Below are 27,215 nucleotides of genomic sequence, written 5' to 3'. Positions count from 1 at the left end.
TTTGCATCTATAGCCCTAGACTGTCAGCCCAGCCTAGGGGAGCGTTTGATGGGGAACACTCCTAGTTTGAGTTGGTGTCTCAGACAAAACCTCAGGATGCTATTCTCCCCAGGTTTTGGCATAGTGACTAGACTGGGTTTCCTCAGGTCCACAAAGTACCGTTATAAAAACGTAGTACTAGAAAGACAGACTAAACCAGTCCATCGGTTCCCAGCCTTCTGTGCGTGTGTGGTGGCGGCGGCGACATCCTTAGTCTACAAAAGCTTGTGCAGAATGCCGGTAAAACTGACAGGTGGAGGCATCTGGTTGAAGCAGAGGTAGGGGGCCTGGAATTCCTTCACCATTTGCGCCTTCTCTTTGAAGCACTCCCAAGGAACCCCCAGGATTCTGAATAAAACAATTTGATAAACACTAATGGAATCCCCTTCTTATGTAGTTGAGGAAATGGGGTCTAAAATGGGGTCACTGAACTAATTGAGACTCAACCTGGCCTAGAATGCCGTAAGTACATGGGTTGATTAATGATTAGTGCTTAAGAAGATGCAGTTACGTACAAAATATGAATTGAGAAGCTTAGTGTGTTCTTTCCTACCCCTAAATCTATTCCCAACTACTGTTATATTTAGTTTCAGGATTAGGGAGAGTTCAGAAGGTCCTGCCTGGAAGTCCTGGGTGAGACCACTTTCCTGGGCCAGAAGATTCAGGGATCAGCCGGCAGGTGTAGGGCAACAGGCCGTGGCAGGAGGGAAACTTAAGAGATGGGTAGTGGGGAAGCCTCCAAAGACTGGCTACTCCCAGCCCTGCCTTGGTTTGGCCACGTGGATGATCTTTGCGGGTATTCTCTGCCTGTGTTGTGCTTGCTAGCGTTGAAATTGAATGAAAATGTGAAGACTTGTTTTTTTTTCTCTTCCTAACAGCTCACAAAGAAAGTGAACAACATAGAGACAGGCTGGGCCTTGGGGGCCACCTTTCACTTGCTACAGTCTCTGGGTATTTCCCACTGAGGCCAAGCCCTTCCTCTGAGGCCTGCATTTGCCAACCATCTTTGTAAAGGGAGAAGGAGAGAAGACTCCGTTGTGTTCTGAGGTAGTCTGGAAACCACCTGGCTTGAAAGCCAGCAGCCGGCTTCATCGGGAAGAAGGGGCTTTTGTAGACAGGTCTTGCCCTTAAATCTAGATTTGGATTTTACACATCTCATATGAACTGTTATTTAACCATTCTGCTTGCACAGCTGGTACCAGAGTCTAAATCTTTGAGCATGCTTGTGTTGTAGAGAGCCAAAAACGAGTAGCTTTGGAACTTAACCTTGGAGAATCCAGGGACAAGTCCCTGGGAACCAAAGAAAAATCTCATTTCAACCCTTCGAGTGCCTCATTTCTTTGAGCATTTTAATTTTCTTCTTACACACTAAACTCAGCTGACTGATTGCAGTCCTTTGGCCTATCAACACCAGTATTTTTTTTCCTTCCTGCACATTGTCTTTTCCCACCCTTATCACACCCCCTTCCTACAAAAGAGGAAAAAAATATGGTTTTGCTTTTCATGTTAATTCAAGGAGAAAGGTACCACCTCTGAAGCTGTGTGGTCCTGCTTTGGGCTAGCTCCAATCAGCCAGCTGACAGCAGTCAACTCTTAGCAGGATGGAAAGCAACTCCTCCCTGCACAGGATCCAGCCTTAAGAAAGGAGGCCATCCAATTTCTAAGGACATGTTTTTGGAGGGTGTGGCTGCCTTGTATAGGCCACCTTCTTTTAATCAACTTTTTATAAGTTAACCATGGGATTAATGAACATGTTCAACTTTATAGGAATATGTTTATTCAGTGCCAGTACCTTCTTCCAGGCTGTGTTTATAGTAATTTGTCATCCTAAACTTATTTTCTTTGTATTTCCAAGAAATACATCTATACCCTAGCTTCTGGTCTGTGGTCAGAGGCCTCTGGCTGTACTATTCAAGGACCTATATTTTGGTCACAGCTCCTTTCAGTTTGCCCTTTGTTTCTGTTTATAGCAGTATCTCTTCCTTCTTGGCCCCAGATCATTTTAGCTAACATCTAAATTACTTGTCTCGCTCCAGGATTTCTGATACCCTTTCTCAATGATAACCTTGTTAGATTTGATTTGGTTGGCCATTTTGGCCATTTGAGTTTGAATGCTCTGAGCTCTTCATTTTGTGAATTATTTTCCCTAAAATTCATTATCTTGTACTGTCCTACCCACTCAAGTGCTCTTGGGCTTTAAGATCTTCCTGTCAACTGGCTCATTTGTCTTGGCTCTTTACCTCCAGCTACTTTCCAAGAGAGATTGTATCTCCCAAACTCGTAGCTTTCACAGTACACTTTCTTTCCACTCTCTCACAGGAGAAGCTAAATACCTGGCCCTCACACTTAGTTCCTGGGGAACCTTATTTTTTTAAGGTTTTCCACTGAGTCAATATTTAACATCTGATATGCAAGTAACTAGGAAGATTTCTGTATCCTCTTCCCCCAAATTTTAGTTGTTTTTTAAAAAACTCAATGTGGAATTGCTTCAACCTTCACTCTAAATTTCATTATACCAAGGTCACCTTTATACCTATCGTCTTCCTCAAAAAGTGCTAATACATAATGAAATAGAATTTTTAGAGTTGGAAACAGCCCAAAGATAGAATCCAATCTTCTGACTATTGCAGAATTCCCTTAACATTTCTAACTGGTTATTGTTCACCTTCAGGTTAGGCATGTTTTCAGACAGCTCATTCCATTTGGGACTGACCTCATGTTAAAAAAGATAATAATTCCTGAGACTGAGCTGAAATCTGTCTCCTCAGTGGTCTTCTCTAATCCCTCCTTTCATAGCTGTTCAGTCTTTTGAAGAAAAGTCCTCCAAGTACTTTGTGGCCTTTTCTTTAATATAACACATGGCTTCTAGACCCTCTACCATTTGGGTCACAAAGGTAGAGTGCTAGAATCAGTCATACGCTAATTGTTCCATATGATTAGGGAGACCGGTTTCTCTAGTAGAAACCAAGTTGTTCTCCCAGACGTAAGCTGTGTTCACTAAAAACTCCTCCAGCTTGATGAGACCAGGGAGCTAAGATTTCCTGGTCTTTGTCACATCTTGTCTCTGAAGCTTTTCTTATAAACAGTGGCTGTTCAGACTCCTTCGGTCATTCCAAATACTACCAGAACGTGGATAGATGCATTAACTCCAGAAATGTATCTATATATATTCTGATAACCTTGATTAAAACATCTAGGGAATTAACCAGTTTATCCATTTTAGAACCAATTTAGAGTAAGAATTTTTATTTCTTAGAGAAAATGACTTGTCTGTAATGTCATTTCTCCCCCTTAGTGTACCTTTTGGGCCTCTTAAGTAATCCTAGTGTCCGATATTGCTGGTTAAGTTTCTTTTCTGTAAGTGTTTTTACATATTTCAAGTACTTAGAACATGGCCTGGCACACAGTGGATGTTGTGTTTGTCATCATCATACAAAGGACATCCTCTGTGGGTTACGGAGGTCCTTGCAAGGTGTGCCTTAAAATTCTTCCTGTTTTGCCTGATATTTGCATACTTTTGGAGAGTCCATATTCTCCTTATCTGGGTTACCTTTCTTTATTTTTTTGAAAGATAACTTATTTTTCCCCCTATGGCTGACCTTCCTAGACTCTGCTAGGAGTCACAGAACTTTCACAGTAGTTGCCATCTTTGATTCTAGGCACATTCTTCCTGAGACTCCAGGAACGTTTGTAACATTGTCACTTTTTTACTCCAGTATCTTAAGGATTTTCTACATTAGCCTGCAAAACTCGCCTGCAGACTGTTTCTTCTCATTTCATCATCAGAACAGACTTTGGGGCAAAATATTCTTTCTAGTATAACAAATCTAATGGATCCAAAAATCTCTTCAAGAGGCATCTCTGGTACTGTGAAGTGAGCTCTTCAAACATCCACAGCACCCCTGGGCCCCAACAGCTACCAGTCTGCAAGTGGATGAACAAATTCTGCTGCTATTTAGCTTTTCCCTTTTGGCCTGGTTCCTGAGGTCTTCAAATCTGTGCAATGAAGTTATTTATTGTTTTATTACTGAACAGATGGTGTCCCAGAGAGGAACCATAAATAAAATGAGATCTGGTGCTGGGATAAGGAATAACTAGCATTAATGAGATCTGGTTTTCTTTCCAGAAAGCCCAGTACACCTATAACAAAGGTTAAAGCACTTTGTTTAATTTGTTAATCTTAAAACAGCAATTGTAACAAAAATGCATAAATTAAATATTTCTAATTCTTATCTTTATGAAAAAAGCTCTAGTATAAATTTGTGACCAGCATTTTTTTTTAAATCGTATAAATCTTTTCTTTAGAAAGGATTGTTAACAAGTAAAACTGAATGAGACAGTACCTTAGCAATAAAAAGTTATTTTCCACAAAAATCATAATAGTCTTTCCTTTGGGTTTTTCTTGGCTTGGTTTATATGCCCTCCTCACAGCAAATTACCACTCATTATTTGGGCTCCACAGGCCCATTAAATAAGGGAGAGAAAGAGACTACCAAATGCTAACATAAAGTAAATTTATTAAATTAAATATTGAAATTATGTAATGGTTTTGGGAAAAGATGTTCATTTTTCTTCAACACAATCTCCAGAAGAGGAGCATTCATTTGCTTGCAAAGGCCATAATCTGTTCCTAAAGAAAATGAAACGAAGTGAGTGATACTCTGGCACAGTGAGGTGTGAGGACGGGTGAAAAAAATACTTTTAAAGTATACAAAGTGATTTAAAGCAAAAACTTAGCACTAAGTCCCAGATGGATACTTTTCCCAAGAGTCCCTCCAAAGCCTCTTTAAATGGACCTTTCTCAGGGAAGAAAAGATAATGGAGCAGCCAAAGGAGTTGAAGCATCTTTATCTTTGAAAGCCCCTACACACTATTTTAAGCCCTTCCTTACACTGTATCAAGTTACTACTTAGATGGGCCCCAGCACCAACAAGCCCAGCAGGGACTTTTTGCTCATAACCACCAGGGAAGATAAAAATAATTTTACAGCCAAGAAAATTAATTCAAATAAATCAAGTCTTGGCAAAGTCATTCCTCAGTGAGTGACTAAGACTCTTAGCCCCGAGGACCCCTTACTTTGAGTGGAGTTACTGCATTTGTGGCCTGCAAGCCCCACGTCCTGAGCAGCACGAGCGGAGTGGCACTGGTGGAATAGAGCCTTTTCAGCAGGTCAGTAGCAGCCAGGAGAGCACTGTTGTGACGCTGTCTGTCTGTCTCATAACCTGTGAGGTGGCTCATGGAGCCTGGAGGAAAGAGGACGGTTCTATCCCTAATCAATAGTGAAGCTTTTCTTTTCCCTAGAAAACCACATCCACTTATGTCCACCACATCTGGCAACTGAGGGGCACTTAGGGGTCCTGATCTTCCCTAACTACATGACCTCTGGATACCTCTACGAGGTACGTGAACCATTACCTAAGTCCTTCCCATTGAAGGCTGCAGTACTGAGGTGATGGGCCAAGCTGGAGACATCCCCAAAGCCCATGTTGACACCTTGTCCTGCAAGTGGATGGACTCTGTGGGCTGCATCCCTAAAAGTAAATCAGAGTTTAGGTGTGGCCTCCAGCAACTGAGTGAGCAAGGGGTAGACCTTCTCTGCTATTATCTTACCCAATGAGCGCCAGCCGAGGCCGGACATACTCAGCAGCATGACCCAACCCAAGAGGAAACCGTACTCGACTGTTGGCGTCCACCCTGGCTACGCTAGGAGGCAGCTGCCGAGCTGAGACCTTCGTGGGCTTCAGAAAGGCAACAGCGTACTGCAGCATGGTGCTGGCCGAGTCGATGAAGTCCGTGTGGTTAGCATCACTCCACTGAGCAGTGTCAGCCACAAAACAATGTGAAATTTCATCAGTGACTAGCAGGGAATTAAAAATTCAACAAGGGTAATGGTACTAACAAGCCTAAAATGATCTGGATCACAAGTGTCAAGTCCCTCAAATAAATGCAAAACACGGCTTCCCATCACTCCCCACAGGTTTTAGGATCAAGCCAAACTGTTCCCGAGCTGCCCCTGCCCACCCCTGAGCTTGAGCTTTCACTAGATGACACCCTCAATAACCTGCACTAGCCACACTGTAGCACGTTCTACAACGTCTTCTTGCCTCCGACACTGCCCTCGGCTTAGAATGGCCTCCCACTCCCGTTCACCAGGATCTCACCGGAGGCTGTCAGCTCTTTTTACAAACCTCCCTCCAAACCCGTGTGCTCACCTCACACTTCTACCACTGTACTGAAATGGTCATTTATGTACTTTCTCCTCACATGACTGAGCTCCCTAAAAGCAGGGCCTGTGTCTCATCTATCTATCTCCAGACCCTGTCGAAGGCACTCGTACTTATTGCTAAGTGAATGTACTACAAAGGCCTGTGCCAGGAATACAGAGTAAATGACCCAGAAGAGAGTAGCATTTATCTTGGAAGCCACTTCAGTATGTTCAGTTCCTTTTATTATTGCTACTACAAAGCAGGGAAACTTAAGTTCTTCAGTGTGAAGTCATTAGTGAGGTAGTAGTTTGGTGGTTAAAACCACAGACTTGAGGGCCAGCCTCACTTCAGAGCCCAGCTTTGCACTAGATGTGTGACCTTGGACAAGTTACCTGTCTCTAAATGAGCAGGTTAATAGTACCTACCTCTAAAGGGCCACTGATTTAAATATGTAAATACCAGTGAAACTCTTCACTGGTATCTGGCACATAGTAAGTGCTCAATAAATGTTACCAATTTACTATTAGTGAATTTAGATAAACATAGCATTTAAATTCCAAAAATACTGTGCCATATTTTTAAAAAACTATTACTACAGAATAATCATTACTATTTGTTGACCACCTGTAATGTACAAGGTATGTTGTAAGCATTGTACATAAAGTCTCTCATTTTCAGTCTTCAGACTTATTATTATTAACCCGAGAGGTTGGTGATAGTATTTCCACTTTTCAGGAGATTTACTGTTAGTACCAGTATTGAACTCATGTCTGTCTAAAGCTTACTTTTAAGCTTCCCACTGAAAGGTGCTTAGCCCCTCTCCAAAACACTTCTGATGAATTAGGCTTCAAAGGTTCAGGTACCTGGGACCTGGGAAAGCTGTTCAAGATCAACCAAGTGTTACAGCTTCAAAAAAAAGCCAGTCTCCAAGGCAGCTGTTCCAATCAGCGTAACAGCAACCCATGACCCTCAAAAGAGCACACAAGGTACTGATTTCTATTGTTTGGATTTCCTGGAATGCCCTCCTCTAAGTAATCCAAACCAAGCCTTTAGTTACAAAAAAGGGCAGCTGGTTGGTTCTTTCTTCTTCCTACTCACAACCACCTTTCTGTACCTACCCCTGCAACACATCATCAGGTGGACAAGTTGATACTCACAAAGGCAGAGTTAATGGCATCCACAAAGCTTTCCTCATCCATGCTGACCAGCTCGGCTGCGTGTTCATGGGATGTGGACCAAACCAAGGAACTCAAGGTGTCTGAGAGCTGTCTCAAAAGAACAACATCAACACTAAGAGGTAAAACTTTGTTCTTGGACACTCTCAAGCATAAAGGTATGAAGGGAAAATAAAGCTAGCCTGGGGTCATTCACTTGAAACCTGAAAAAGGCAGAGAGAAAATGAAGTCCTAAAAAGAGGAAGACTGGATGTGTTTAAGCAGACTAGCCAGTTCTTACCGGGAGCAGAGCGATGGGTCCAGAGGGAAGAAATCTCTGCCAAGCGACATTGTTTTCTGTGGCCTGTAATACAGAGAGCAGTTCTTGTGAGAAGTGTGTGTGTGTGTGTGTCGGCAGCCGTCCGTCTCGAGAGACGATGGTGTAGCTTCTTAAGAGTCTATCTGCACCGCCGAGAATGGCTGTGCAGTCCGACTCGGGAGTGACACGGTATATGTCTCCTCCCGTGTTGAATCGACATCTTGCGATGAAGCTACAGAGCCTGGGCAGGGTGATATGGAGGGTCTGCTGTTGCCCATGCAGCAGACCCCTCCTCTCTTCGCAGCTGAAGGATCCAAGGGAAAGATGGAGTCAATACAGCTTGGCTTCAGGTGCGCCACAGGAGTTGCCAGTGTTGACTACAACGTCAAACCGCCTTAGGGACTCCGGCTCCGGATTTTCTGTCGGGGTTTACTCCCTTAGCCTTTCCCCTGAAGAGGTATGCCGCAAGGCAGCGGAGGTTTTTTGGAATCAGAGTTTTCCTTCTCTGATGTGCCCTGACTGGAAGATCGAACCAGCGACACTTAGCTCGCAGGCCGACGCTCAATCCACTGAGCCAAACCACATATTAAACACCAGCAGGGTCCCCAGATGGTGGGCTCAGGACCTTACCTCCGATAAGTGCAGGGTAGCCACAACAGCAGACTGGTCATAGTTCCAGCTAACATTCTGGATCCCAGCAGCTTTCCGTACTCCTGAGTCGTGACCATCTGCACCAATCTGCGCCGAGACAAGAGCCTGCTAAGTCTTACTCTCTTTTAATAAATGTAACTGTTCTGGAGGTTTGCCTCTGCCTCCTAAACATTTCTCTAGTTCCAACTGTTGACAAGCCCACCCATGGCAGGCAGCTTTGTATCATGCCTGCCTTGCTGACGGCCCCTAAAGGGCAGCCCTACATGGATGACCCCAGCCTCAGCGCTACGGACCACAGCTGGACATCTGACCCACGAGGTGCCAGCCACAGGTTGAATAAGCTCAGCCACTTCTCTTGCTATTTGAACTACAAAGCAATAGGCAGGCACTAGAGCTAAGAGCCCTGAGGTAAGGGGCAGAATGGCTGCATGGAAAAGGGGAGGCTGGTGAGCAGAGAGGAAAATGGAAGCTGCAGGGAGATAAGGAACTCACAGGACTCCTGAGGGAAAGAGCAGCCTCGGTTTCTGACACTGGTTCCTGTCCCTGTGAGGCCAGCTGTCCTCTATTTCACAACCTAAGATGGTCCAGCAGACTGTGTCCTGTACAGGACTTACAACAAGACCACCTTAACTTGAGCTGGCTTAGTGGATACTGATCCTTATAACTAAAAGCTTTGCCTAAAATTAACATCAACTGTAGCCAAGTTGTAGAACTAGAGGTCCTAGAAATGAGGATAAGATGTGGATATGCAAGACCCCTGGCGAAATAAGAATCTTCAACTACCAACAATTTGGTCTGGAGGGTGCTGCCATCACCTAGGGTAATATGAACCCAAGGGCTGGAGTCTGCCATGGAAAATGGGCCAGGCCAGGTGTAGCTGACTGCTTTGCTCCTGTAGAGAACAGTCACTCGGTCTAGAGAGGTCAGAAGAGAAAAAACACAGCATTAGAAAGGCGGCCCACACGGGCTGAGGAAAAAGCCTTAACTAAACTAAAGCATGGTCCCAGCACCGCCGTCTCTTGTCATTTACTCCTAAACCAGGAAGTAAGATGTAAAAAAACTCGTGATGGGTACTATAATCTGAAAGCGGATAAATGACAAAACCCACAGGGATGAGTCAGAGTCAAAAACAAAACAAAACTAAGCTCTCAATGAATTATCAGCCTCCCCTAGGCACTCCTCTCCTCCTGCTCCTCTAGCTCACCCTACGCCAAAATGAGCTCACATGCGCTTTCAGAGTAAAGAGCAGGGAAATACCACGGGCTCAAACAACTTCTGGATTTCCTAAGATTTTTCTTCCTACTTATCATAAAAAAGACATGCTCACTGTAAAAGTGTGCCCAAAGAAAGGTTTAAAAGGCAGTGGGAATCACCTTTAATCATACCACTCAGACAACTACAGTTAAAAGCTTTGCCAATACAGCTTTCCAAGCAATTTCCCATGCATGTATATGCGTGCACACACACCCTCACACACACAAATGGGACCATATGACACATACTTTTTTTCAACAATGTATTATGGGATGTGCTTCTAAGTGACTAAATATTAGATCTAAATTATCTTTAAAAGCTGCACAGAAGTCCATTACATAGGTGAGTACTACTATCCCATGTCAGAAAGCATTTAAGTCGCTTGCAATTCTTTTCTCTCTAGAACCCTGAATTATTTACAAATCATATATCAAAGAAAAAATTTATACCCAGAATATATTAAAAACTCTTGTAACTCATAAAAAGGCAAATAATCCAGTTTTAAAATGGGCAAAAGATTCTGAATACACCATTCTCCAAAGACATACTTGTACAAATGGCCAAAAATCACATGAAAAGATGTTCAACATTATCAGTCATAAGGGAATTATGATCCAAACTGCAATGAGATACCATTCCACAGTCATCAGGAAGGCTATAATTTTTTCTTAAAGGCGGAGGTCTCTGGCCGGGTAGCTCCGCTGTTAGAACATCATCCTGATACACCAAGGTTGTGGGTTTGATGCCCAGTCAAGATATATACAAGAATCAACCAATGAACGTATACATGAGTGGAACAGCAAGTCGATGCCTCTCTCTCTCTCTCTCTCATTCAATTTAAAAAAATTTTTAAGGGGGAGGAAAGTTAAGTGTTGGTGAGTATATGAAGAAATTGGAACCCTTATATACAGAGTGGGGCAAAAGTAGGTTTACAGTTGTTCATATGAAAAATAATACAATAATTAATAATACAAGAATAAACTTCATATACTCACAACTGTAAACCCACTTTTGCCCACCCTGTATTGGTGGTGAGAAAATGAAATGGTGCAGCCTCTTAGAAAAAGTTAGGTAATTTACGAAAATGTAAACAGCATTATTTTATAACCAGCAATTCAACTCGCAAGTATTCACCCAGAAGAAATGAAAACATCTGTACACATAAGAACTTTACACAAATGTTCATAGCATTATTCACAATCACCAAAAAGTGGGCCCAACCCGAATGTCCATCAGCTGTTGAATGGATAAACAAAATGTGGTACAGCCACACATGGAATACATTTGGCAATAAAAAAGAACAGAGTACTGATACATGCTACAACGTGAATAAATCTCAAAAATATGGTCTGTGGGAGAAGCCAGACACAAAAGAATACTAACTGTATGAGTCTCCCCATCTCTATGAAATGTCCAGGGTAAACAAGCCCTAAGACAGGAAGTAGACAAGTATTTACAGGGACTGGGGGAGGGACAGGGGATATTATAAATGGGCACAAGGTTTCCTTTTGAGGTAATGGAAATGTTCTAAGATAATAAAAATCACCGAGTTGAACACTTAAAATGGGTAATTTTATGGTATGTAAACTATACCTGAATAAAACTGTAAAAGAAAAAAATAAAAAGAACATCCCTGACAGAAGTCTCAGAATGTTTCTTTATGGTGGACATTCGGTATCTATAAAAGGGACCCTTTCTTCCAATAAGTCCTAGAATAACTCTAAAGCAGTTCACCTGCCAGAGAATGAAGGGGCGATGGAAGGGGCGGGTGCCTCACCTGACAAGGCCTCCAGCTGCTTGGTGAGAGCATGCATGATGACATCATTCTCCACGACATAGCCCATGTCATCCAGGTCATCCTTATCAAACATGATCAGGGCCTCTGAGCAGGCATCCCACACCTGGAAACACAAAGGGGGGTCTGTGTTACAGCCTGAGGAAGAGGAGACATCACTCCCATGAGGAACAGAGGACTGCCTTCCCAAGTGACAGAAACAGGGAAGTCACAATTTGTCAGCCCATCAGGCAGAATAAAAGGTGAGAGGAGAATTCTCCTGGGAATGCTTCCCCCCGACCTCCTTCAACTAGGTGTGAACTTTAATCATCTCCCATTCACAGAAAACCTGGAGAATGTGGACTCCAACATCTTAACACAAGACAGACCAAGATATCTTGCCAAGAGCGGTATCAGAAGCACCTGCATTCGCCGAAAGGCTCTATATCTCATGTTGCAGACGTGGTCCCAGGCACCAAAACCTACAAAAGAAAGGATCCATAGAGGCCAGAGCATCCTTCCTGGGCTCCCCTTTGTCCCTCCATCTTGTTAAGTTAGAGGTTGTTCTCAGTGTTCTCCATAACAGAGAAATACTCTTCCCTTCTATCCTGTTTGATGGTAGGAGCTAAGCTACTCTGTTCCCCAGTTCAGATTATACAGTATGAAAAAAGACTCAGCTTTCATGTGCAATAGGTCGAATCACATTAAAGTAGGGGAAATAAATAAGGAAACCAAAGCCATATTGGTTTTTTTTTTCCTCCTATTGAAATTACAAACTCTACGGATAAAGACTATTTTTTGTTGAACTCCATGGCACTGAGGAAATTCATTCATTGATGAAATATTTATAGAACACTTTCAATGTGCCACATACAATTCACGGTACTGAGCAAAAAGTGGGACACCAAACGGAAAAAGTCCCCACCCTTCTGTAGCTGACAATCTCGTTTATTATTTGTAATAAAAAACAAATACATAATATGTCAGGTAGCAGTAAATGTTATGAAGAGACATGAAGCAGTAGAAGGGGCTAGAGAGTGATGTAAGAGTCTACATTTTAGATGAGGTGGTTCTAGATTGGATGCCCTGAGAGAGTGCATTTGGCAGAGACCTAAAGACAATTTGCTAACAACTTGGTCTTTGTACACATATCCAACTACACCCCAAAAACCTGGAGAGCCAACTCTGGGAATGAAGAGAGTGCTGCTACTGGAAGTGAATGGCCATAACTACTTCATACAGTTTTAGTTCCACCAATGCATAATGACCCAACAACATCACAAGTGACGTCTACGGGACGGACCCACACGTGCCCAGGGTGCTTCCTCAGACTGGGAGCTGACACATTAACAATTTCAGAGGTCCTCGTCTTCAACTATGCGCCAGACTCCCACCCCACATGCTTCTCTCCCACTCATCTCAGTGGGTGCCCTCCTCACCAGAGGCTCTGGTGACTCTCCCCTATGGGTCCCACTGGAAAGCCAAGAGACACAGGAGATTGGTTCTGTGAGAGGATATTCTACTCACTACTGAGAAGGGTTGCAGAGCCAGGGGAAATGGAGCTGACCCTGTTGCTGTATGTTTCTGGCAATTTCTCCAATACTTTCTTTGGACCTGATTCTAGCAACAGGATTTTCTTATCATGAAAGTGAATATCATATCCTAAAAAGAAAGAAAGAAAGAAAGATATTTTGTATCATTTTAGGAAAATAAAATATAAATTTTTTTTTTCATTTCCAAGAGAAGCAACAAATTAATTCCTTAGCCTTTTGGATACAAATTTCTTACAGGGCACACACACAAAAAAGGAAACACCATGCAGAGCCCTAAGCAATAACATATATTGTACCATCATTTCAGCCACACGAATCACCCTGCCAACCAATGTAGGGTTTCCCCAGACAGTCCAACATCCATCACCTGCAAAGAAGCAAATTACGGCAAAACCCAAAACAAGCCAATAGAATTCCCTAGAAAGGAAGAATGAAGTAAAAAAAGTAAGACTGTAGTATTTAGACACCAGATATTTCCAAAGTATTACATCACTGAAAGTACAAATCCTGTTCAACAGAAAAATGTAGTTAATAAGCAAAATTCACTGTGGTCTCAAGATTAAATCAAGGATAAAGAATTAGAGTCTGTAAAAGAAAAGGGAGGCAAAAAGTAAGTCTACTGTGCCTACAAGTCTGGTCCTAAAACACTGTATACAAAAGTAGAAAAGAGACTTGGGGATTCTCTTACTGGTGTATGAGCACATTACAGTCAGTCCCTCCACAGTGTCTCTCCTCAGTCCATAAAGTTGATAAGGTCTTCACAGACATTTTTTGTTAAATGAGAGACCAGAAAACTAACAGGAAAATAATTCAATTTCTGAACACATTATAAAATATAGCCAGGTTTAATATTTTATTTTTTAGCTAATTAATGTTACATTTTAGAAAACTCATTTGGAGAAAAAAATACTAGAGTATATAACTTACAAGTAACAATGTAAAAGGAAAATATAGATATTTCAAGCCTAAAACATAAACTAATGTGAGTTTGAAGAGGAAAACATACACTGATTGATGGGACAATATGAAGAGCCGACTGGAAAATTTCCACTTTTAAAGCATCTAAAATTTAATGGATGTTGAAATACAAAGACCAGTCAGGATATAAACTACTGACGAAGAATATTCTTTGGGATACACGCTATGATGATCAAGGGGAGACATTATCACAAAATCCCGAGCAGGTAGTTCACTTGATTACAGGAGAAAAAACATCCCCACACCATACCTGTATAAGATTGTATAAAAAGTTAAGGGGTAAAGTCACTACAAGACACTTAAGCTCTCCCCAGTGGCTCTCATTCTCAAAGTGTGGTCTTCAGGTCTCCTGCATCCATTCCAGGAGGTATCTGTTAATAAAGAGCCGCCACCTGGCCCTGTCCGGGTGGCTCAGTTGGTTGGAGCTTCCTGTACACCAAAAAGGTTGCAGGCTCTCCCCCGCGTCAGGGCACATATGATAATCAACCAATGAATGCATCAATAAGTGGAACAACAAATCGATGTTTCCCCCTCTCTTCCTCTCTAAAATCAATAATTTAAAAAAAAAGTGGTAAGTGGGTGAACTTTATGGTATGCAAAACATATTTCAATAAAGCTGTTTAAAACAAAAAACAAAAAAACACCTAGCCCAATGCAACAATGCCTGATTGCTTCCAACTGTGCCCGTAACTAAATAACCCTGAGCAGGTCTGTTTCCCTACAAGCTGGAAGGACTCCTAAGGTCCCTCCCACTCTTGACCCTTCCGAACGCCTAAGAACCAAACGCTTGCCCTGTGGCCCTGGAGCTTCTCTGGGGAGGGAACCGGCCACAAGATTCACAACGCTCAGACTCTGGGAACAATGCCAGAGTTCCCACGGTCCTCACCGCTCCTCCACAGCCCGGCTCTCCGATACTACTGGCCTTTTAGATGCGCTTACCCAAGGCACAGGCCATGGCGGCGCCCACAAGGCCTCCACCCGACACCACGACATCGTACACGGTGTCTGCCAGAGCGCCGGCCCACCTCCGGCAGGAGACTAGCGGGCCTCTCCGGGTAGCTGCAGGTGCAGCCCCGAAACGGCTAACAGCCAACAGAGCCGCCATGGTGCTGACTCCCGCCGCACCTGGCAACCCGCTAGGCCCGCCTTGGGTAGCACTTCCAGAGCAGAGCCCTCCAATCACTTGCCGCCTCAGCTCCCGAGCCTCAGAACGGGAAATAGAACTGCAAAGAGAATAGGCCAATCGAGAAACGATCTTTGCGTCCTTGGGCGGGATGGATTGGAGGCTCCCTGGATAGGGGACTGGTTAATGCGTCCTCCTGGGGGCCAATCAGAACCCAAAGCTAGAAAGGGGCGGGGTTTAACCGCGTAACTAGGGCAGCCACTGCAGTCACCACTGCTGTCACTGACGCTTCTGTCTCTGCCCCACAGAAAAGATGACTGTGGGGAGGCCTGCGGGAGTCTCCGGCGGCGCTCGAAACCTTCAGGTGAGTAGGGAAAGAGAAGGGGAGGAATCGAGTCTGCACCCCGTAAAGGAATCCCTGAGAGAAAACTGTTTGATGTTGCCTTGGAGACAGACGGTAGGGGCGTGTCCCCGACGGGCGTGGATTAACATTCGCTGCGTTTAGGAACTCTAGACCCGAACCTCTGCAGTGTTACGTCAGGCTTTTTGTAGAACCAAAGCAACGGCCCTCAGTCTTCGCTTATCTTCTCAACTACCTTAATGGAGACAAAGTGTTGTCTCCATTTTGTAAAAGAGAAAACTGTGGCACAGAGACATTAAGAAATTTGCCCCCAAATCCATAGAAACAGAAAGTAGAATGATGGTTGCTTAGGGCTGGCCGGGGAGTGTGGCAGGTGAGGAGGGAGGTGAGGAGGGGAAGTCTGGGGAGGGTTAGGGAAAATAGGGAGTGATTGCCACGTGGTATGGGGTTTCTTTTGAAGGTGATTAAAATGTTCTAAAATTGTGGTGATGGCTTCACGGCTCTGTGAATATACTAAAACCCGTTGCACACTTTAAATAAGTGAATTCTATCATCTCAATAGTCATTTAAAAAGAAGTTTTCCTAAAATTACACGCTCTTCAGTAGCAGAGTGAGAGCTAGCACACATACATACCTTTGACTCAGAATCCAGTGTTCTTTTCAGTATTAGTGTCTGCACCCTGGTCCCCGATTGATCAATTTTCATGCAAATGAGGAATCCAAATTTACACAGTTTGATTAGTCCACAGACTCCATCTGTTCTGATTGGCCAGTAAATAAGCAAATGACAATAGTTGCACAGCTCCAATTGGATGGAGTAGGTCTTCAGCCCATTGGTTGAATTACAGTCCTAAAAGCACTATTATAAGGGTCAACTCAGATGACAGAAACAGGGCAGGAACCTGGCAGCTCAGTCTGCAGCTTTTCTCTGACATTCAGTGTGCGTGAGGGACCTCTGTAAACAATGGCCGCTGCACTCTGGTTATGAATTTGAGCCCCGTTAACCACACGGAGCCCTTCTTGGCAGTTACATTCTTTCTTAGGGTTGATACCTTCAACCAAGCACACCCCATATACCAATCTGAGAAATTTCTATAGAGCAAAGAACACATTTTATTTTGTTGCTCCCCAGTCCCTTATAGAGGCTTATTTGAAGTGAAATTAACAATTATGTTTTGAATAAATTTGAAATTATAGTTTGACCCCAGTCTATTCTATTTCATTTTAGATATTTCCCCCTGAATCCTCCTCAGACACAGAGGCAGAAGAGGAGCTGTCTGGGGATGGGCTGGTTTTGTCTAGGGCTGGCAAATTCGATGAGTTCCTCAGCCTAGAGGAGACAGATTCTATTTCTGACTCAAGTAGGAGCTTTTATGAGACCTTGCAAGTACTAAAGCAGAAAGGCAGGTGGAGCCTGTCGGAATCCGTTCATCAGCCTGAGCCAGACAGTGACGAGAGCCTCTCTGAAGGTGATGAAGACCTGGAGAGTTCCTTCCAAGACAAAGGCAGGGGGAAGCCACAGGTCTGGTACCCACCGTCTCTGAGGTAAGGCACTGCAGTCCAACAGCTGCCCCACTGTACAACTTTGACCAAGTCATGTTCTTCTTCCTCAGTAAAGCAAAGACCACTTCTGCAACTTGCCACTTACTCAGGCTCCAGCAGAATCAGCTTTCAGATCCAAACATGTTCTGATTCCTACCCAGCAGTTCCAAATCACTTTGGGTAACAGTTACCTGAACCATCGGCATGATTAAGTGATGCCTTTCCCAAACACACTGCCTCCCTGAGAATGACAACAAGGTACATTTACCTTGGCCAACCCCTGTTACATGTATGTATACTTTATCTCACTTAACATTTATTTTTTCTTCCCAATGACCCTTTAAGGAGGTATTATTTTTGCCATTCTACAGATGAGGAATTGAGGTTCCAGGAGAACCTAGCTTAAGGTCACACAATGGTAATTTTTTGAAGCAAGATTTGAACCTGGCTCTGTCTGACTCTAAAGCCCTGCTCTGGACCATTGTGCTTTCCCTCAGATGAAAATAAACTTGAGTGCAAAGTGGCAATTCTTGGATAAATTTTGAGAAGAGACTTCTTACGAAAGCTGCTAGATGGCCTGTGGAAAGGAGGAAGGACAGGTTGACAAAGGCAAAGGCTTAGAGGCCTGTGGGGCTGTGATGTTAGGCTGAGAAGCTAGATGCAACCTGTTGGAAGGAAGGACTAGGGAGGAGCAGGGAGGAGGATCTGGGAGGAGCCAGGCCTTCTGGCTGCTCTGTCCTCCAAGCACAGGGCAGCTGCTTTCTCCCTCCAGGTGTGGCTCCACAAGACGCTGCAGCTCCCTGAGCAACCTACCCTCTGACATTTCCAAGGTTCAGTCCCAGCCACCGGCAGACTCCAGGCCTCCTTCCCAGCATAGAAGCATCAGCTCCTGGGCCTCATCCATCACCGTCCCTCAGCCATTCCGTATGACAGTGCGCGAGGCCAGGAAAAAGGCCCAGTGGCTGGCCTCACCTGCCTCCTTCGAGCACAAGAGGCAGCAGGCCCAGAGGCAGGGCCAGGAGGAGGCCGAGTGCCACCGGCAGTTCCGGGCACAACCTGTGCCTGCGCATGTCTACCTGCCCCTCTACCAGGAAATCATGGCGCGTAATGAGGCCCGAAGGCAGGAAGGGATCCAGAAGAGGAAGGAACTGCTCCTCTCTTCTTTAAAACCCTTCAGCTTCTTGGAGAAGGAACAACGAAAAGAAGTCACTCAACAGAGGGAACTGGCCACCACTGCAAAGGCCAAGGTCTCCAAGCAGAAAGCCACCAGAAAGATCCCCAGGTCCATTCTGGAGCCAGCCCTTGGGGACAAACTCCAGGGTAAAGACATCCTTGCCACCTTGCTGCCTCCTGTCTGGGGGTGCCATGGGGCTTTAGTCAGGCTCAGGGGTCAGCCTGGCTTGGAGATTAACTGTTCAGGGGGACTTGCTAGAGTCCACCACACTCAATGCAGGCCAGGGATATGGTTGGGTCTATCTACATAAAGGGGGAGACATGTAAGGAGCAAGGCATGAGAGGTCCTGCAGTGCCCCCCAGCTTTGTCCTGTTGACCTCCCTTGTGAGTGGGTGCAAGGCTTCTGCAGCAGCACACGTGTGAGAGCAGAGAACCAATGAGACATCCAAGATCAGCTCAGGCCAGTGCCACCACCAGCCAGCTGCCCCTGAGGAAAGCCCCCACCCCTCCCTCATCCTGTGAGGTGCTCACTTCAAGAAGCATATCTCAAATAGGAGGTTCACTCTCTCTTGCTCATTCAGTAACTTGTGCCGTGGCCCAGGCACTGTTCTAGGGTGAAGGAACAGACATGGGGGTTGTGGGGAGATGGATAATAGACACATCATCACAACTGTGATGAGCCATTTGCAAGGATTACAGGGGGACGCCAGGGGGTCCCATAAGGTATGGTGAGGGGTGGGAACAGTTAGGGTCCCCAGAGAAAGTGAACACTGAGGCTGACCCTGAAGGATGGTAATTTGATAAAGAGGGAGAGCTATAGCCTGGAGGTAAGAGAAAGCTGAGCACATTTGGGGGATGGAAAAGCAGAGAGCAGAGGGAGAGTAGGGAGGGGAGAGGCAGGCCCAGGCCAGACCTGGGGCCTTGCAGGCCATGGGAGGGAGTCTGGACTTCACCCAAGGGCACTGGGGAGCCACTGGAGGGTTTCAGTAGGGTGGCTCATGATCAGATACGCAGTTCAGAAAGGTCACTGATGGCTGTGGAGATAATGAAAGGGGAAGCACAAGACTGGAGGGATGTTGACCTAACAGGAGGCTATTTCAACAATTTAGCTAAGACAATGAAAAGAGACTGGACTGAAAACACGTTCAGGAGGACCAAACAGCGGAACATGTAACTGATGAGATGAGGGAGGGAGGAGTCAAGAGTGATCTGGGCAATGGACTCGGGCATTTGGGTGGATGGTGGGGCCATCCTGGGAGAGGAGCAGGTGACCGATCCATTCTTCCTGCTTCATCTCTGAAGAAGGAACCATAGAAAGCACTCAGTAAATGTGAAAGGTACTGATTCTGCAACCTGATTGGCCCCTGGCAGTGGGATTCTGGTCAACATTTATCAACAATCTTCCCAGGAGAGAAAAAAAAAAGTCAATTTGTAGTATTTGTTATTTTCTGTGGTATAAATACACCTATCATGGCCAATTTCAGACTTCCCACATGATGTCAGCTGGCTCACAAAATTCCTGGAAAGTCAACAACTGGCTGCAGCACATTACTGCTAGTGTTTAAAAAGGGGAATGTTCTCCAAACCTTTTGGTATGGGTCTTAGTCCCTTCTCACGCATCACCACCGATATTTCTCCACAGAAGCTGAGCTCTTCAGGAAAATTCGCATCCAGATGAGAGCCCTAGACATGCTCCAGATGGCCTCCGCCCCCATTGCCTCCCTCAGTTACAGAGCTGACCCACGGCCTCGCACAGCCTCCCGAACCCGGGAGGAAAAGCTTGCATTTCTGTACACTGACTTCGGATTCCAGCCTCGGGTAAATCCTGCCGTCCCTGACTATGAGGCCCTTTACAAGGCCTTCCAGCGAAGAGCTGCCAAGAGAAGGGACACCCGAGAGGTGACTCGCAACAAGCCCTTCTTGCTGAGAACCGCCAGCCTGTGCCGCACTCATCGACCCTGTGATACTGCCACCACTGGAGGGAGGAAGGTGAGAGAGAGCCCAGGCAGCTGCGGGAGGGTAAGGGATCTGAGGCCCGAAATCCAAGGAGGGCCACGTCTCAACCAAGGCACTTCTCATGGCATTTTTCTATCTTAATTTTTTTTTAAACACCAGTTCAGCTGTAACCAGACCCGCAGATCAGCAATTCCTATAAACTTAAAACCACAAGAATACTTTTCTTTCCCTCTCTCTAGAGATATTGCAGAAATAGTTCAAGCAGGTCTGTAAGGCAAGGAGTTGGAATCGATTGTTATGTCCCTATACCCATTCCAAAGAACCCTTCTCATTTGATTAAAAACTTCAGGATTGATATCCAAGTCTGTCCCAGTTACTAAACTTGAGATTACATTACCCTTTGCTTTAATCCCAGGAAAAAAGATTTAGTCTGACTAGTCCTTCACTGAAATTGATGCCAGTTCAGATAGAAATCAATCACACATGCTATCCCACCAATACCAGCTTCATTTCCTTTAGGACTCTCCACAGCTATCTGCCATGCCCCGGCCAAGGAGTCATTCCCTGAGTGGCCTTGCTTCCCTCTCTGCCAACACCCTGCCTGTGCACATCACAGATGCCACCAGGAAGAGGGAATCTGCAGTCAGGTGAGTGGTCTAGCCGCAGAAGACCCATAATGCTCAGCTCGTGGCCCACATGATGGAAACCAGCCTGCTGCTGGGCCTCCTCTATTATCAGAAAAGCCTAAAGGGGTGGAAGGGAATTCTCTGATCAGGACAGGAATACACGTGGTCCTCCACACTTAGTGCTGGAAAACACCTAGCTGTCGTTCAGAAAATATTCACATGGGGCTTACTCTGCTCCAGGCATAATGTTAAGGATAGACATACATTATGGAACCTATAGTTTAATACCTAGCCTAAAATACAGAAAAGCAAAGAAGCAACCTTATTTTGTGAGGGAACACAAGGGACTGTGGGGGTAATGGGAAACCTGAGGCAGGGGTCTCCTGTAATAGACATCTAAGGTGAAACCTGGAGAGGCATAAGCCATAGGCTGGAAAGAAAGAAGGTTCCAGATGGAGAGAACAACATGGGTAAAGCCCCACAGATGAAAAAGGAAGGAAGCCATTAGGAACAGGAATTCAGAGAAGCATGATGACAGGTGGCTGGCCCTGCCACAGGGAAGATGAGGCATCCATGGCACATATTTGAGGTTCCCTGAGATTCATCTTGGGGAGCTATCACAAGTCAGCTGGGGATCAGGGGCCTCCTTATTCTGAACTCTTTAACTGAACTTACTCTATCAGGGTATTGTTCTCATGGAGCCAGCAAGAGTTCCTCCACTAGGCCTCTGAGCTGAGGTGAGCAGAGGGCCAACCTCTTAGTGCTTTCCTATGGGGCTCACAGGAGTGCACGGAACCAACTTGGACCTTTAAGACCCACAACAGATTGTAGAAATATATTTAGAATCCAGGGGATATTCCCCTTTTCCTCAAATTTCATAGAGCTACTAAATCAAGGCTAAATGTCTCAATATCCTGAGGTCCCAATGAGATAGATATCGTGAACCAGAGGCTGGCCCACCTATGGAGGATGTCCACAGCTGCTTTCTAGAAATAGGGAGTTTGACATATTACCAAGTTAAACTTTAATATCCTTCCTAATCTGTCCATTTGAGTGTAAACATCCAAATGCAAGAGTCTTAACTTTGTTCTTTTGGTACAGTTCTCCATAGTACCCCATAGAATATTTACACAAACTAAGTGCTACAAGTTGACCCCAAACTGTGCATTGCAAGAGGTCCATTTCTAGTTTTCTATAGAAATGCAGATCTGTATTCCCAAAGGGACATGAATCCAAGCACCTTCCAGCCTGCAGTTTATAGCACAGTTTATACACCAAGGGCAGAGGCTTGGGAGTCAGATATCCTGGTTCTAACCTTGGCTTTTCACTGGTACGCTGGGTAGCTCTGAGCAAGTGGCTTACCTTCTCTGAGGCTTCATCTCCTTGCCTATAAAAAGAGTGCTCATAGTTCTTAGTTCATAGGGCAGTTATGATTTCACAGAATAATGGATATAAAGCACTTGCAGGTTGTCTGCACTGGTTCAGGGTAAGTAGCTCAGCAAATGGTAGCTATTAGTATTTAGTCTCAGGATAGGCAACAAGCCAGAACGTTTGGCTATTTAAGTAAAGATACTTTAACTCACATGTCTTTCAGTTCAATTAACAAACTTCTCCTGGGATAGAATATCACTGTATGCAGAGTGCTGGGAAGGCATCATGTGCCTGTGCATTTAATGCCAGAATCTTTATTTTGCTGAAATGCCACAGAGGTCAATTACCCACCCCATTCATAGAAAACACCAACTTTCCAGAGAGGTTACTAAGATTGCTTTTAAACACACCGAAGTCGGTCATCTGTATTTTTTTTTTTTTTTTTTTTTGCATCCTCCCTTTAGAAGTGCACTTGAAAAAAAGGACAAAGCAGATGAGAGTACTCAGTGGTTGGAGATGCATAAAAAGAAATGTCAAGCAATGTTTAAATCTGTGACCTTACGTGCAAAAGCCATGGATCCCCATAAAAGCCTGGAGGAGGTATTCAAGGCAAAGCTGAAAGAAAACCGGTCAGTGTCCTCCATGTGTCCTAGGGTTGACTGTCTTGGGATCCAACAGATCACTGGCCTTGAAAATGGCAAAATGGAGTTATCAGGGTAGGATCCTATAATTGCAGTCATGGGTTTTTCCAGGCACCGTAAGGAATTTACAATGTCCATGGGACTTACTCTGCTTAGCTGGAATGAAGGGTATTCTGGATTGGAAAAAGACAGATTTTAAAAATCTTGTTAATTCCAGGAAAAATGACCGTAAAAGGGCAAGAGAGTATAAGAAAGAACTGGAGGAAATGGAAAAGAGAATACAAATGAGGCCCTATCTCTTCGAACAAGTTACCAAGGTAAGAGACTAAACCACCATTCATTTTCTGTCTTTGATGAAAGTGCTCTTAGAAATTATGAGTTTACTGAATATTAAACATTTCCTTGAGGCTCAGAAAGATTCTAAATTGGGCCCGTTTTATTACTACCATCTTTCCCCAAAATAGGTAGTGTAATAGTGAATGTTTTGCCCTGGCTGGTTTAGCTCAGTGGATTGAGCGTCGGCCTGCGAGCTAAGTGTCGCTGGTTCGATCTTCCAGTCAGGGTACATCAGAGAAGGAAAACTCTGACTCCAAAAAACCTCTGCTGCCTTGCGGCATACCTCTTCTGGGGAAAGGCTAAGGGAGTAAACCCCGACAGAAAATCCGGAGCCGGAGTCCCTAAGGCGGTTTGACGTTGTAGTCAACACCGGCAACTCCTGCGGCGCACCTGAAGCCAAGCTGTATCGACTCCGTCTTTCCCTTGGATCCTTCAGCTGCGAAGAGAGGGGGGGTCTGCTGCATGGGCAACAGCAGACCCTCCATATCACCCTGCCCAGGCTCTGTAGCTTCAGCTCCACTGGAGAGGACACTCCAGCGTCATCGCAAGATGTCAATTCAACACGGGAGGAGACAGATGCCGTGTCACTCCCGAGTCGGACTGCACAGCCATTCTCGGCGGTGCAGATAGACACTTAAGAAGCTACACCATCGTCTCTCGAGACGGACGGCTGCCGACGACGACGAATAGTGAATGTTGCTTGGGCTTATTTCACCCAAGACTGACTGGACTCCAAGGCATCTATAATGGGATATTTCACTTCCTAGAATTTTCACTATCATCTAGCTTTCAGTCTGAAGCAGAGTGGGAGTTAGATCCCAGACACACAGTGACAGGTTGGCTGTGTTAGTAAGCACATCTTTCACTTCCTAATGTGACTGAAAATCCAGTCTTTTCTGCTGTCTGGAGCCACTGTCATAGCACTGGGAAGGCAGCTGTCCTGCAGTGCTGGTGCCCTGGGCATCCCCAGCCTCCAGAAATGAAATTCATTTCTAGGCCTCCAAGGACTGGGATGCTCACAAGCACCCCACAAGGCCCTTTCCAGATTAAGTGCCTTTCAGGTTGGGAGAATCATTTTTAACATGTTCTCTAGACGTTGAGGGACATGGGACTCAGCTGAGCTCTCTCTAAAGAAGCTCTGGAGGTACCTAACAGCCTTAGATAGGCCACCATCTCAGGCAGCTCTGGGTTACATCAGATTCTGAGGCTCACTCTCCTTTCCAGTTTCAGACAAAAGTTGGGTTCCCTAGTGACCTGGTTCCAAATGCTGGGTACTGTCTCCATCTTACAGCCAGGGCATTATCCAGGCATTTCTTGGGTCCACTCATTCCCACCCACATACCTATCACACACTGGACTGTCTCAGGTTTACTTAGCAACTTGCATTGTTCAAAAACTCTCACACTGACCTTTCTCTTCATGTTTTTTCAAGCAAGCTTACTCTCAGATTTCAATAGATCTTTTGCCACATTAAGAAAAATGCAAAATACGTAATAGGATTTTGCTCTCAAACACTTAACGAAAAATAACCTTTTCTGGTCCACATGCAGACCACCTATCCTGGGAAGTGTTACTAGTGCAGCTTATCTTGTTACATTTTAATGTTCCTGATGATGGTTTGGTTGCTTATAAATCTTCGGTTTTCAGTCTGTCATTTTCACCTGGGTCTCACTTGGTATTCCAAAAATCTAAGTCTTGTTTCTCAGAGGTGTGGCTCCCTAATCAACATCTGGCATCTCCTGGGACTGTTAGAAATACAGAATTGTGGGCTCCATCTGAGACCTACCAAAAAAGAGTCTATATTTTAACAAAATCTCCAGGTAGTTTCTATGCAAGTATGTGCCCACTTGGAGGGGTTGGTGGTGCGGTGAGCAGTACTGTAAGGATACAGATTAAGCTAGTCACTTAGAATTATCAAGTAATTCACAAGACAGCTCCAGAAGATTAATTTTCCTTCCACAGGACCTTGCCAGGAAAGAAGCAGAACAACAGTATCAAGACACTCTGAAGCAGGCTGGGCTGGATGAAGACTTTGTGAAGAACAAGGTTCACAGCACCAGGGCTGTACAAAGGAAGGGGCAGTCTGAAGTTCATGATTATCCCAGGTAATCCAAGATGCTGCTATCACTCAGCAGCTCTCTAAGGTGCCATCCCTAGTAATGCCCCTGGTAGGAACCTTTAGAACAGCCGCTCATATTTTGAGATCACTATCCTATAATTATAGAATACTATTCAGAGATCTCCAAATAACACATTTGAATTTGGAGAGTAGTACAATTGTGAGTAAAATATAATCATTGTATATTAGGTCTAGATTCCTAAGATTTGAAACATCATTTACCATTCCAGTTCCAATGCCATCAGTCACAAATATTTCCACTCCAGTTTTGAAAAATCATGTAGCCCTGGCCAGTGTAGCTCAGTTGGTTCAAGTGTTGTCCTATACACCAAAAGGTGTGGGGCTCAATTCCCAGTCAGGTCACATCCTAGGTTGTGTATGACCCCTGGTCATGGTGCTTACAGAAGGCAACCGATTGATGTTTCTCTCTCTTTCTCTCTCCCCCTTCCACTCTGTTTAAAAATAAACATATCTTTTTAAAAAGAAAAAGAAAAATCATGTATGTTTTACCTTCCATAAAATGATAAAACTTTTCCTAGTACTCTTTAAAAAGAAGTCATTAGCACCACCTCCTCGACTGAGATCATGTTAAGTCAGAGAGAAAGCATAGTGTCTCCAATATTCTTAGTTTTGTTTTGTTTTTTAAGTCGTAATGGCCCCTCCCTTTAATTCCTATTCCCATTTTCCACCTAGAAATTTCCTTTTACATCAAACATAAAATGAAAATTTTGAGACCATTCATAAGCTTTACATAATGCTTTAATTAAAATTTTTTTCATGTTTTGATTTATTCTGCAGCACCCATGAAACTACAAAACGCAGCATCAGAAATCCACAGCAGGATTTGGAAGAATCTCTAGAACAGCCTACAAACCCCAAGAAATAACAGGAAGAGCTGTCTTATGAATTGTTAGATAATTTCAAATCATTTAATCAGTACTCTTAAAATTACTGCTTTTCTACATTAAGCAGCCAATGTGGGGTGGAATCAGGCAGGTGAAAACTTGGTTCAAGTAAATCAAAGTGGAGAAACCCAGGGTGGAGGGAGCAGAGCTGAGTTAAGGGTTCCTACCTTGTGCCTCACACTTAAACATTAGTATAGAAAAAAGGGCACGAGCCTAAATGCCTCCAACGGCTACTCAGAAAATAAGTGGGTCAGACGGGCTGGCTGTAAGATAATAGTAGGAGATAGTAGAGAGCGGAGCCTCTGCTGGAATACAGGCCCGGAACTGCCAGATCAACTGCATTTTCAACAAGCGCCAGAAATCCACACATTGGCAACTGATTTAAAAATGCCCTGGGTGGCGTGGCTCTGTGGATTGAGTGCTGGCCCGTGAACGAAGTCACTGGTTCATTTCCTGGTCACAGCACATGCCTGGATTGTGGGCCAGGTCCCCAGCTGGGGGCAAGGCAACCAATCGATGTCTCTCTCACACATTGATGTTTCTCTTTCTTTCTCCCTCCTTTCCCCTCTAAAAGTAAATAAATAAAACTTTAAAAAAAAGTTACTTGGAACTATTGTATGGGCAAAATAAAACACCTAGGGGATGACAAGTTTGCAACTTCTAGTATAGGGTTTCTCAGCCTCAGCACTATTGACATTTTAGGCCAGTGAGTCTTTGCTGGGTAGCTGTCTTGTACACTGTAGGAAGTTTAGCAGCATCCCTGGCCTCTATTCTCTAGATGCCAGTAACACTCCTCCAGTCGTGACAACCAAAATGTCTCTAGATATTGCCAAATGTCCCAGGGGGGCGGGGTGGGGGCGTGGCGGCAAAATGTCCCCAACTGAGAACCACTGCTCTAGTATAAAAGGCTACAGCAAGTAAAAACTGGCATTTTAAGAATTGATGTGAACTCAATCTACATATCACAGGATGATTATACATGTCATTAACAAATTAAGAACTATAATTACTTTATTTAAAACAGTTCTTTCCTATTATCTATTTAGAATGTTACCTGTGCACATGTGTGTGTCAGCATGAGGTTCATTTTAAATAAATTTGAAACTCCTCTGATACCCACAATTTTCTACTAA

General features: G+C 44.5%; 3 protein-coding genes across 10 annotated transcripts in view; 2 read left to right on the top strand and 1 right to left on the bottom strand.

Annotated features, from left to right (window-relative positions):
- Positions 1–1,363, top strand: part of ENTPD5 (ectonucleoside triphosphate diphosphohydrolase 5) — a 35,132-nt gene extending 33,769 nt beyond the window's left edge. For all 8 annotated transcript variants that reach the window (XM_090271143.1, XM_090271138.1, XM_090271137.1 and 5 more), the window contains one exon: positions 918–1,363. In XM_090271143.1, the coding sequence (XP_090127269.1) occupies positions 918–1,004 (87 nt within the window). In that variant the 3' untranslated portion in view covers positions 1,005–1,363. The remainder of the gene's footprint in view (positions 1–917) is intronic.
- Positions 1,364–4,536: 3,173 nt separating this feature from the next.
- On the bottom strand, positions 4,537–15,095 carry COQ6 (coenzyme Q6, monooxygenase). Its single transcript, XM_090271146.1, has 12 exons — positions 14,868–15,095; positions 12,925–13,059; positions 11,821–11,879; positions 11,401–11,524; positions 9,153–9,283; positions 8,349–8,456; positions 7,701–7,763; positions 7,403–7,510; positions 5,650–5,852; positions 5,455–5,570; positions 5,116–5,282; positions 4,537–4,669 (listed from the first exon to the last, which is right to left on the bottom strand). Exons 1-12 carry the CDS (start codon positions 15,031–15,033, stop codon positions 4,640–4,642), a joined length of 1,410 nt encoding a protein of 469 aa, XP_090127272.1. The 5' UTR covers positions 15,034–15,095; the 3' UTR covers positions 4,537–4,639.
- Positions 15,096–15,336: 241 nt separating this feature from the next.
- FAM161B (FAM161 centrosomal protein B) lies at positions 15,337–26,230 on the top strand. The gene is made up of 9 exons (XM_090271124.1): positions 15,337–15,415; positions 16,641–16,957; positions 17,727–18,274; positions 19,771–20,117; positions 20,604–20,731; positions 22,546–22,710; positions 22,940–23,039; positions 25,021–25,163; positions 25,976–26,230. The coding sequence occupies exons 1-9, from the start codon at positions 15,365–15,367 to the stop codon at positions 26,061–26,063; spliced, it is 1,887 nt and encodes a 628-aa protein (XP_090127250.1). The 5' UTR covers positions 15,337–15,364; the 3' UTR covers positions 26,064–26,230.
- The last annotated feature ends 985 nt before the right edge of the window (positions 26,231–27,215 follow it).

This window comes from Furipterus horrens, unplaced genomic scaffold (assembly GCF_987537825.1).
Source record: "Furipterus horrens unplaced genomic scaffold, mFurHor1.1.pri manual_scaffold_3, whole genome shotgun sequence".
NCBI classification, from domain to species: domain Eukaryota; kingdom Metazoa; phylum Chordata; class Mammalia; order Chiroptera; family Furipteridae; genus Furipterus; species Furipterus horrens.
Note: the sequence above shows the minus strand (reverse complement) of the source record. Positions and strands in the feature narration are given on the sequence as shown.

Excerpts from the sequence above, each read along its gene's own strand:
- COQ6 (XM_090271146.1), bottom strand. The coding sequence starts at position 15,033 with ATGGCGGCTCTGTTGGCTGTTAGCCGTTTCGGGGCTGCACCTGCAGCT. Across the intron at positions 9,284-11,400 it reads GCAGCTGGAGGCCTTGTCAG|ACCGAGTGACTGTTCTCTAC; the intron begins GTGAGGCACCCG and ends TGACCTCTCTAG. Across the intron at positions 8,457-9,152 it reads CCCTCCAGACCAAATTGTTG|ATTGGTGCAGATGGTCACGA; the intron begins GTAGTTGAAGAT and ends GTCTCGGCGCAG.
- FAM161B (XM_090271124.1), top strand. The coding sequence starts at position 15,365 with ATGACTGTGGGGAGGCCTGCGGGAGTCTCCGGCGGCGCTCGAAACCTT. Across the intron at positions 20,732-22,545 it reads AAGAGGGAATCTGCAGTCAG|AAGTGCACTTGAAAAAAAGG; the intron begins GTGAGTGGTCTA and ends TCCTCCCTTTAG. Across the intron at positions 23,040-25,020 it reads TCTTCGAACAAGTTACCAAG|GACCTTGCCAGGAAAGAAGC; the intron begins GTAAGAGACTAA and ends TTCCTTCCACAG.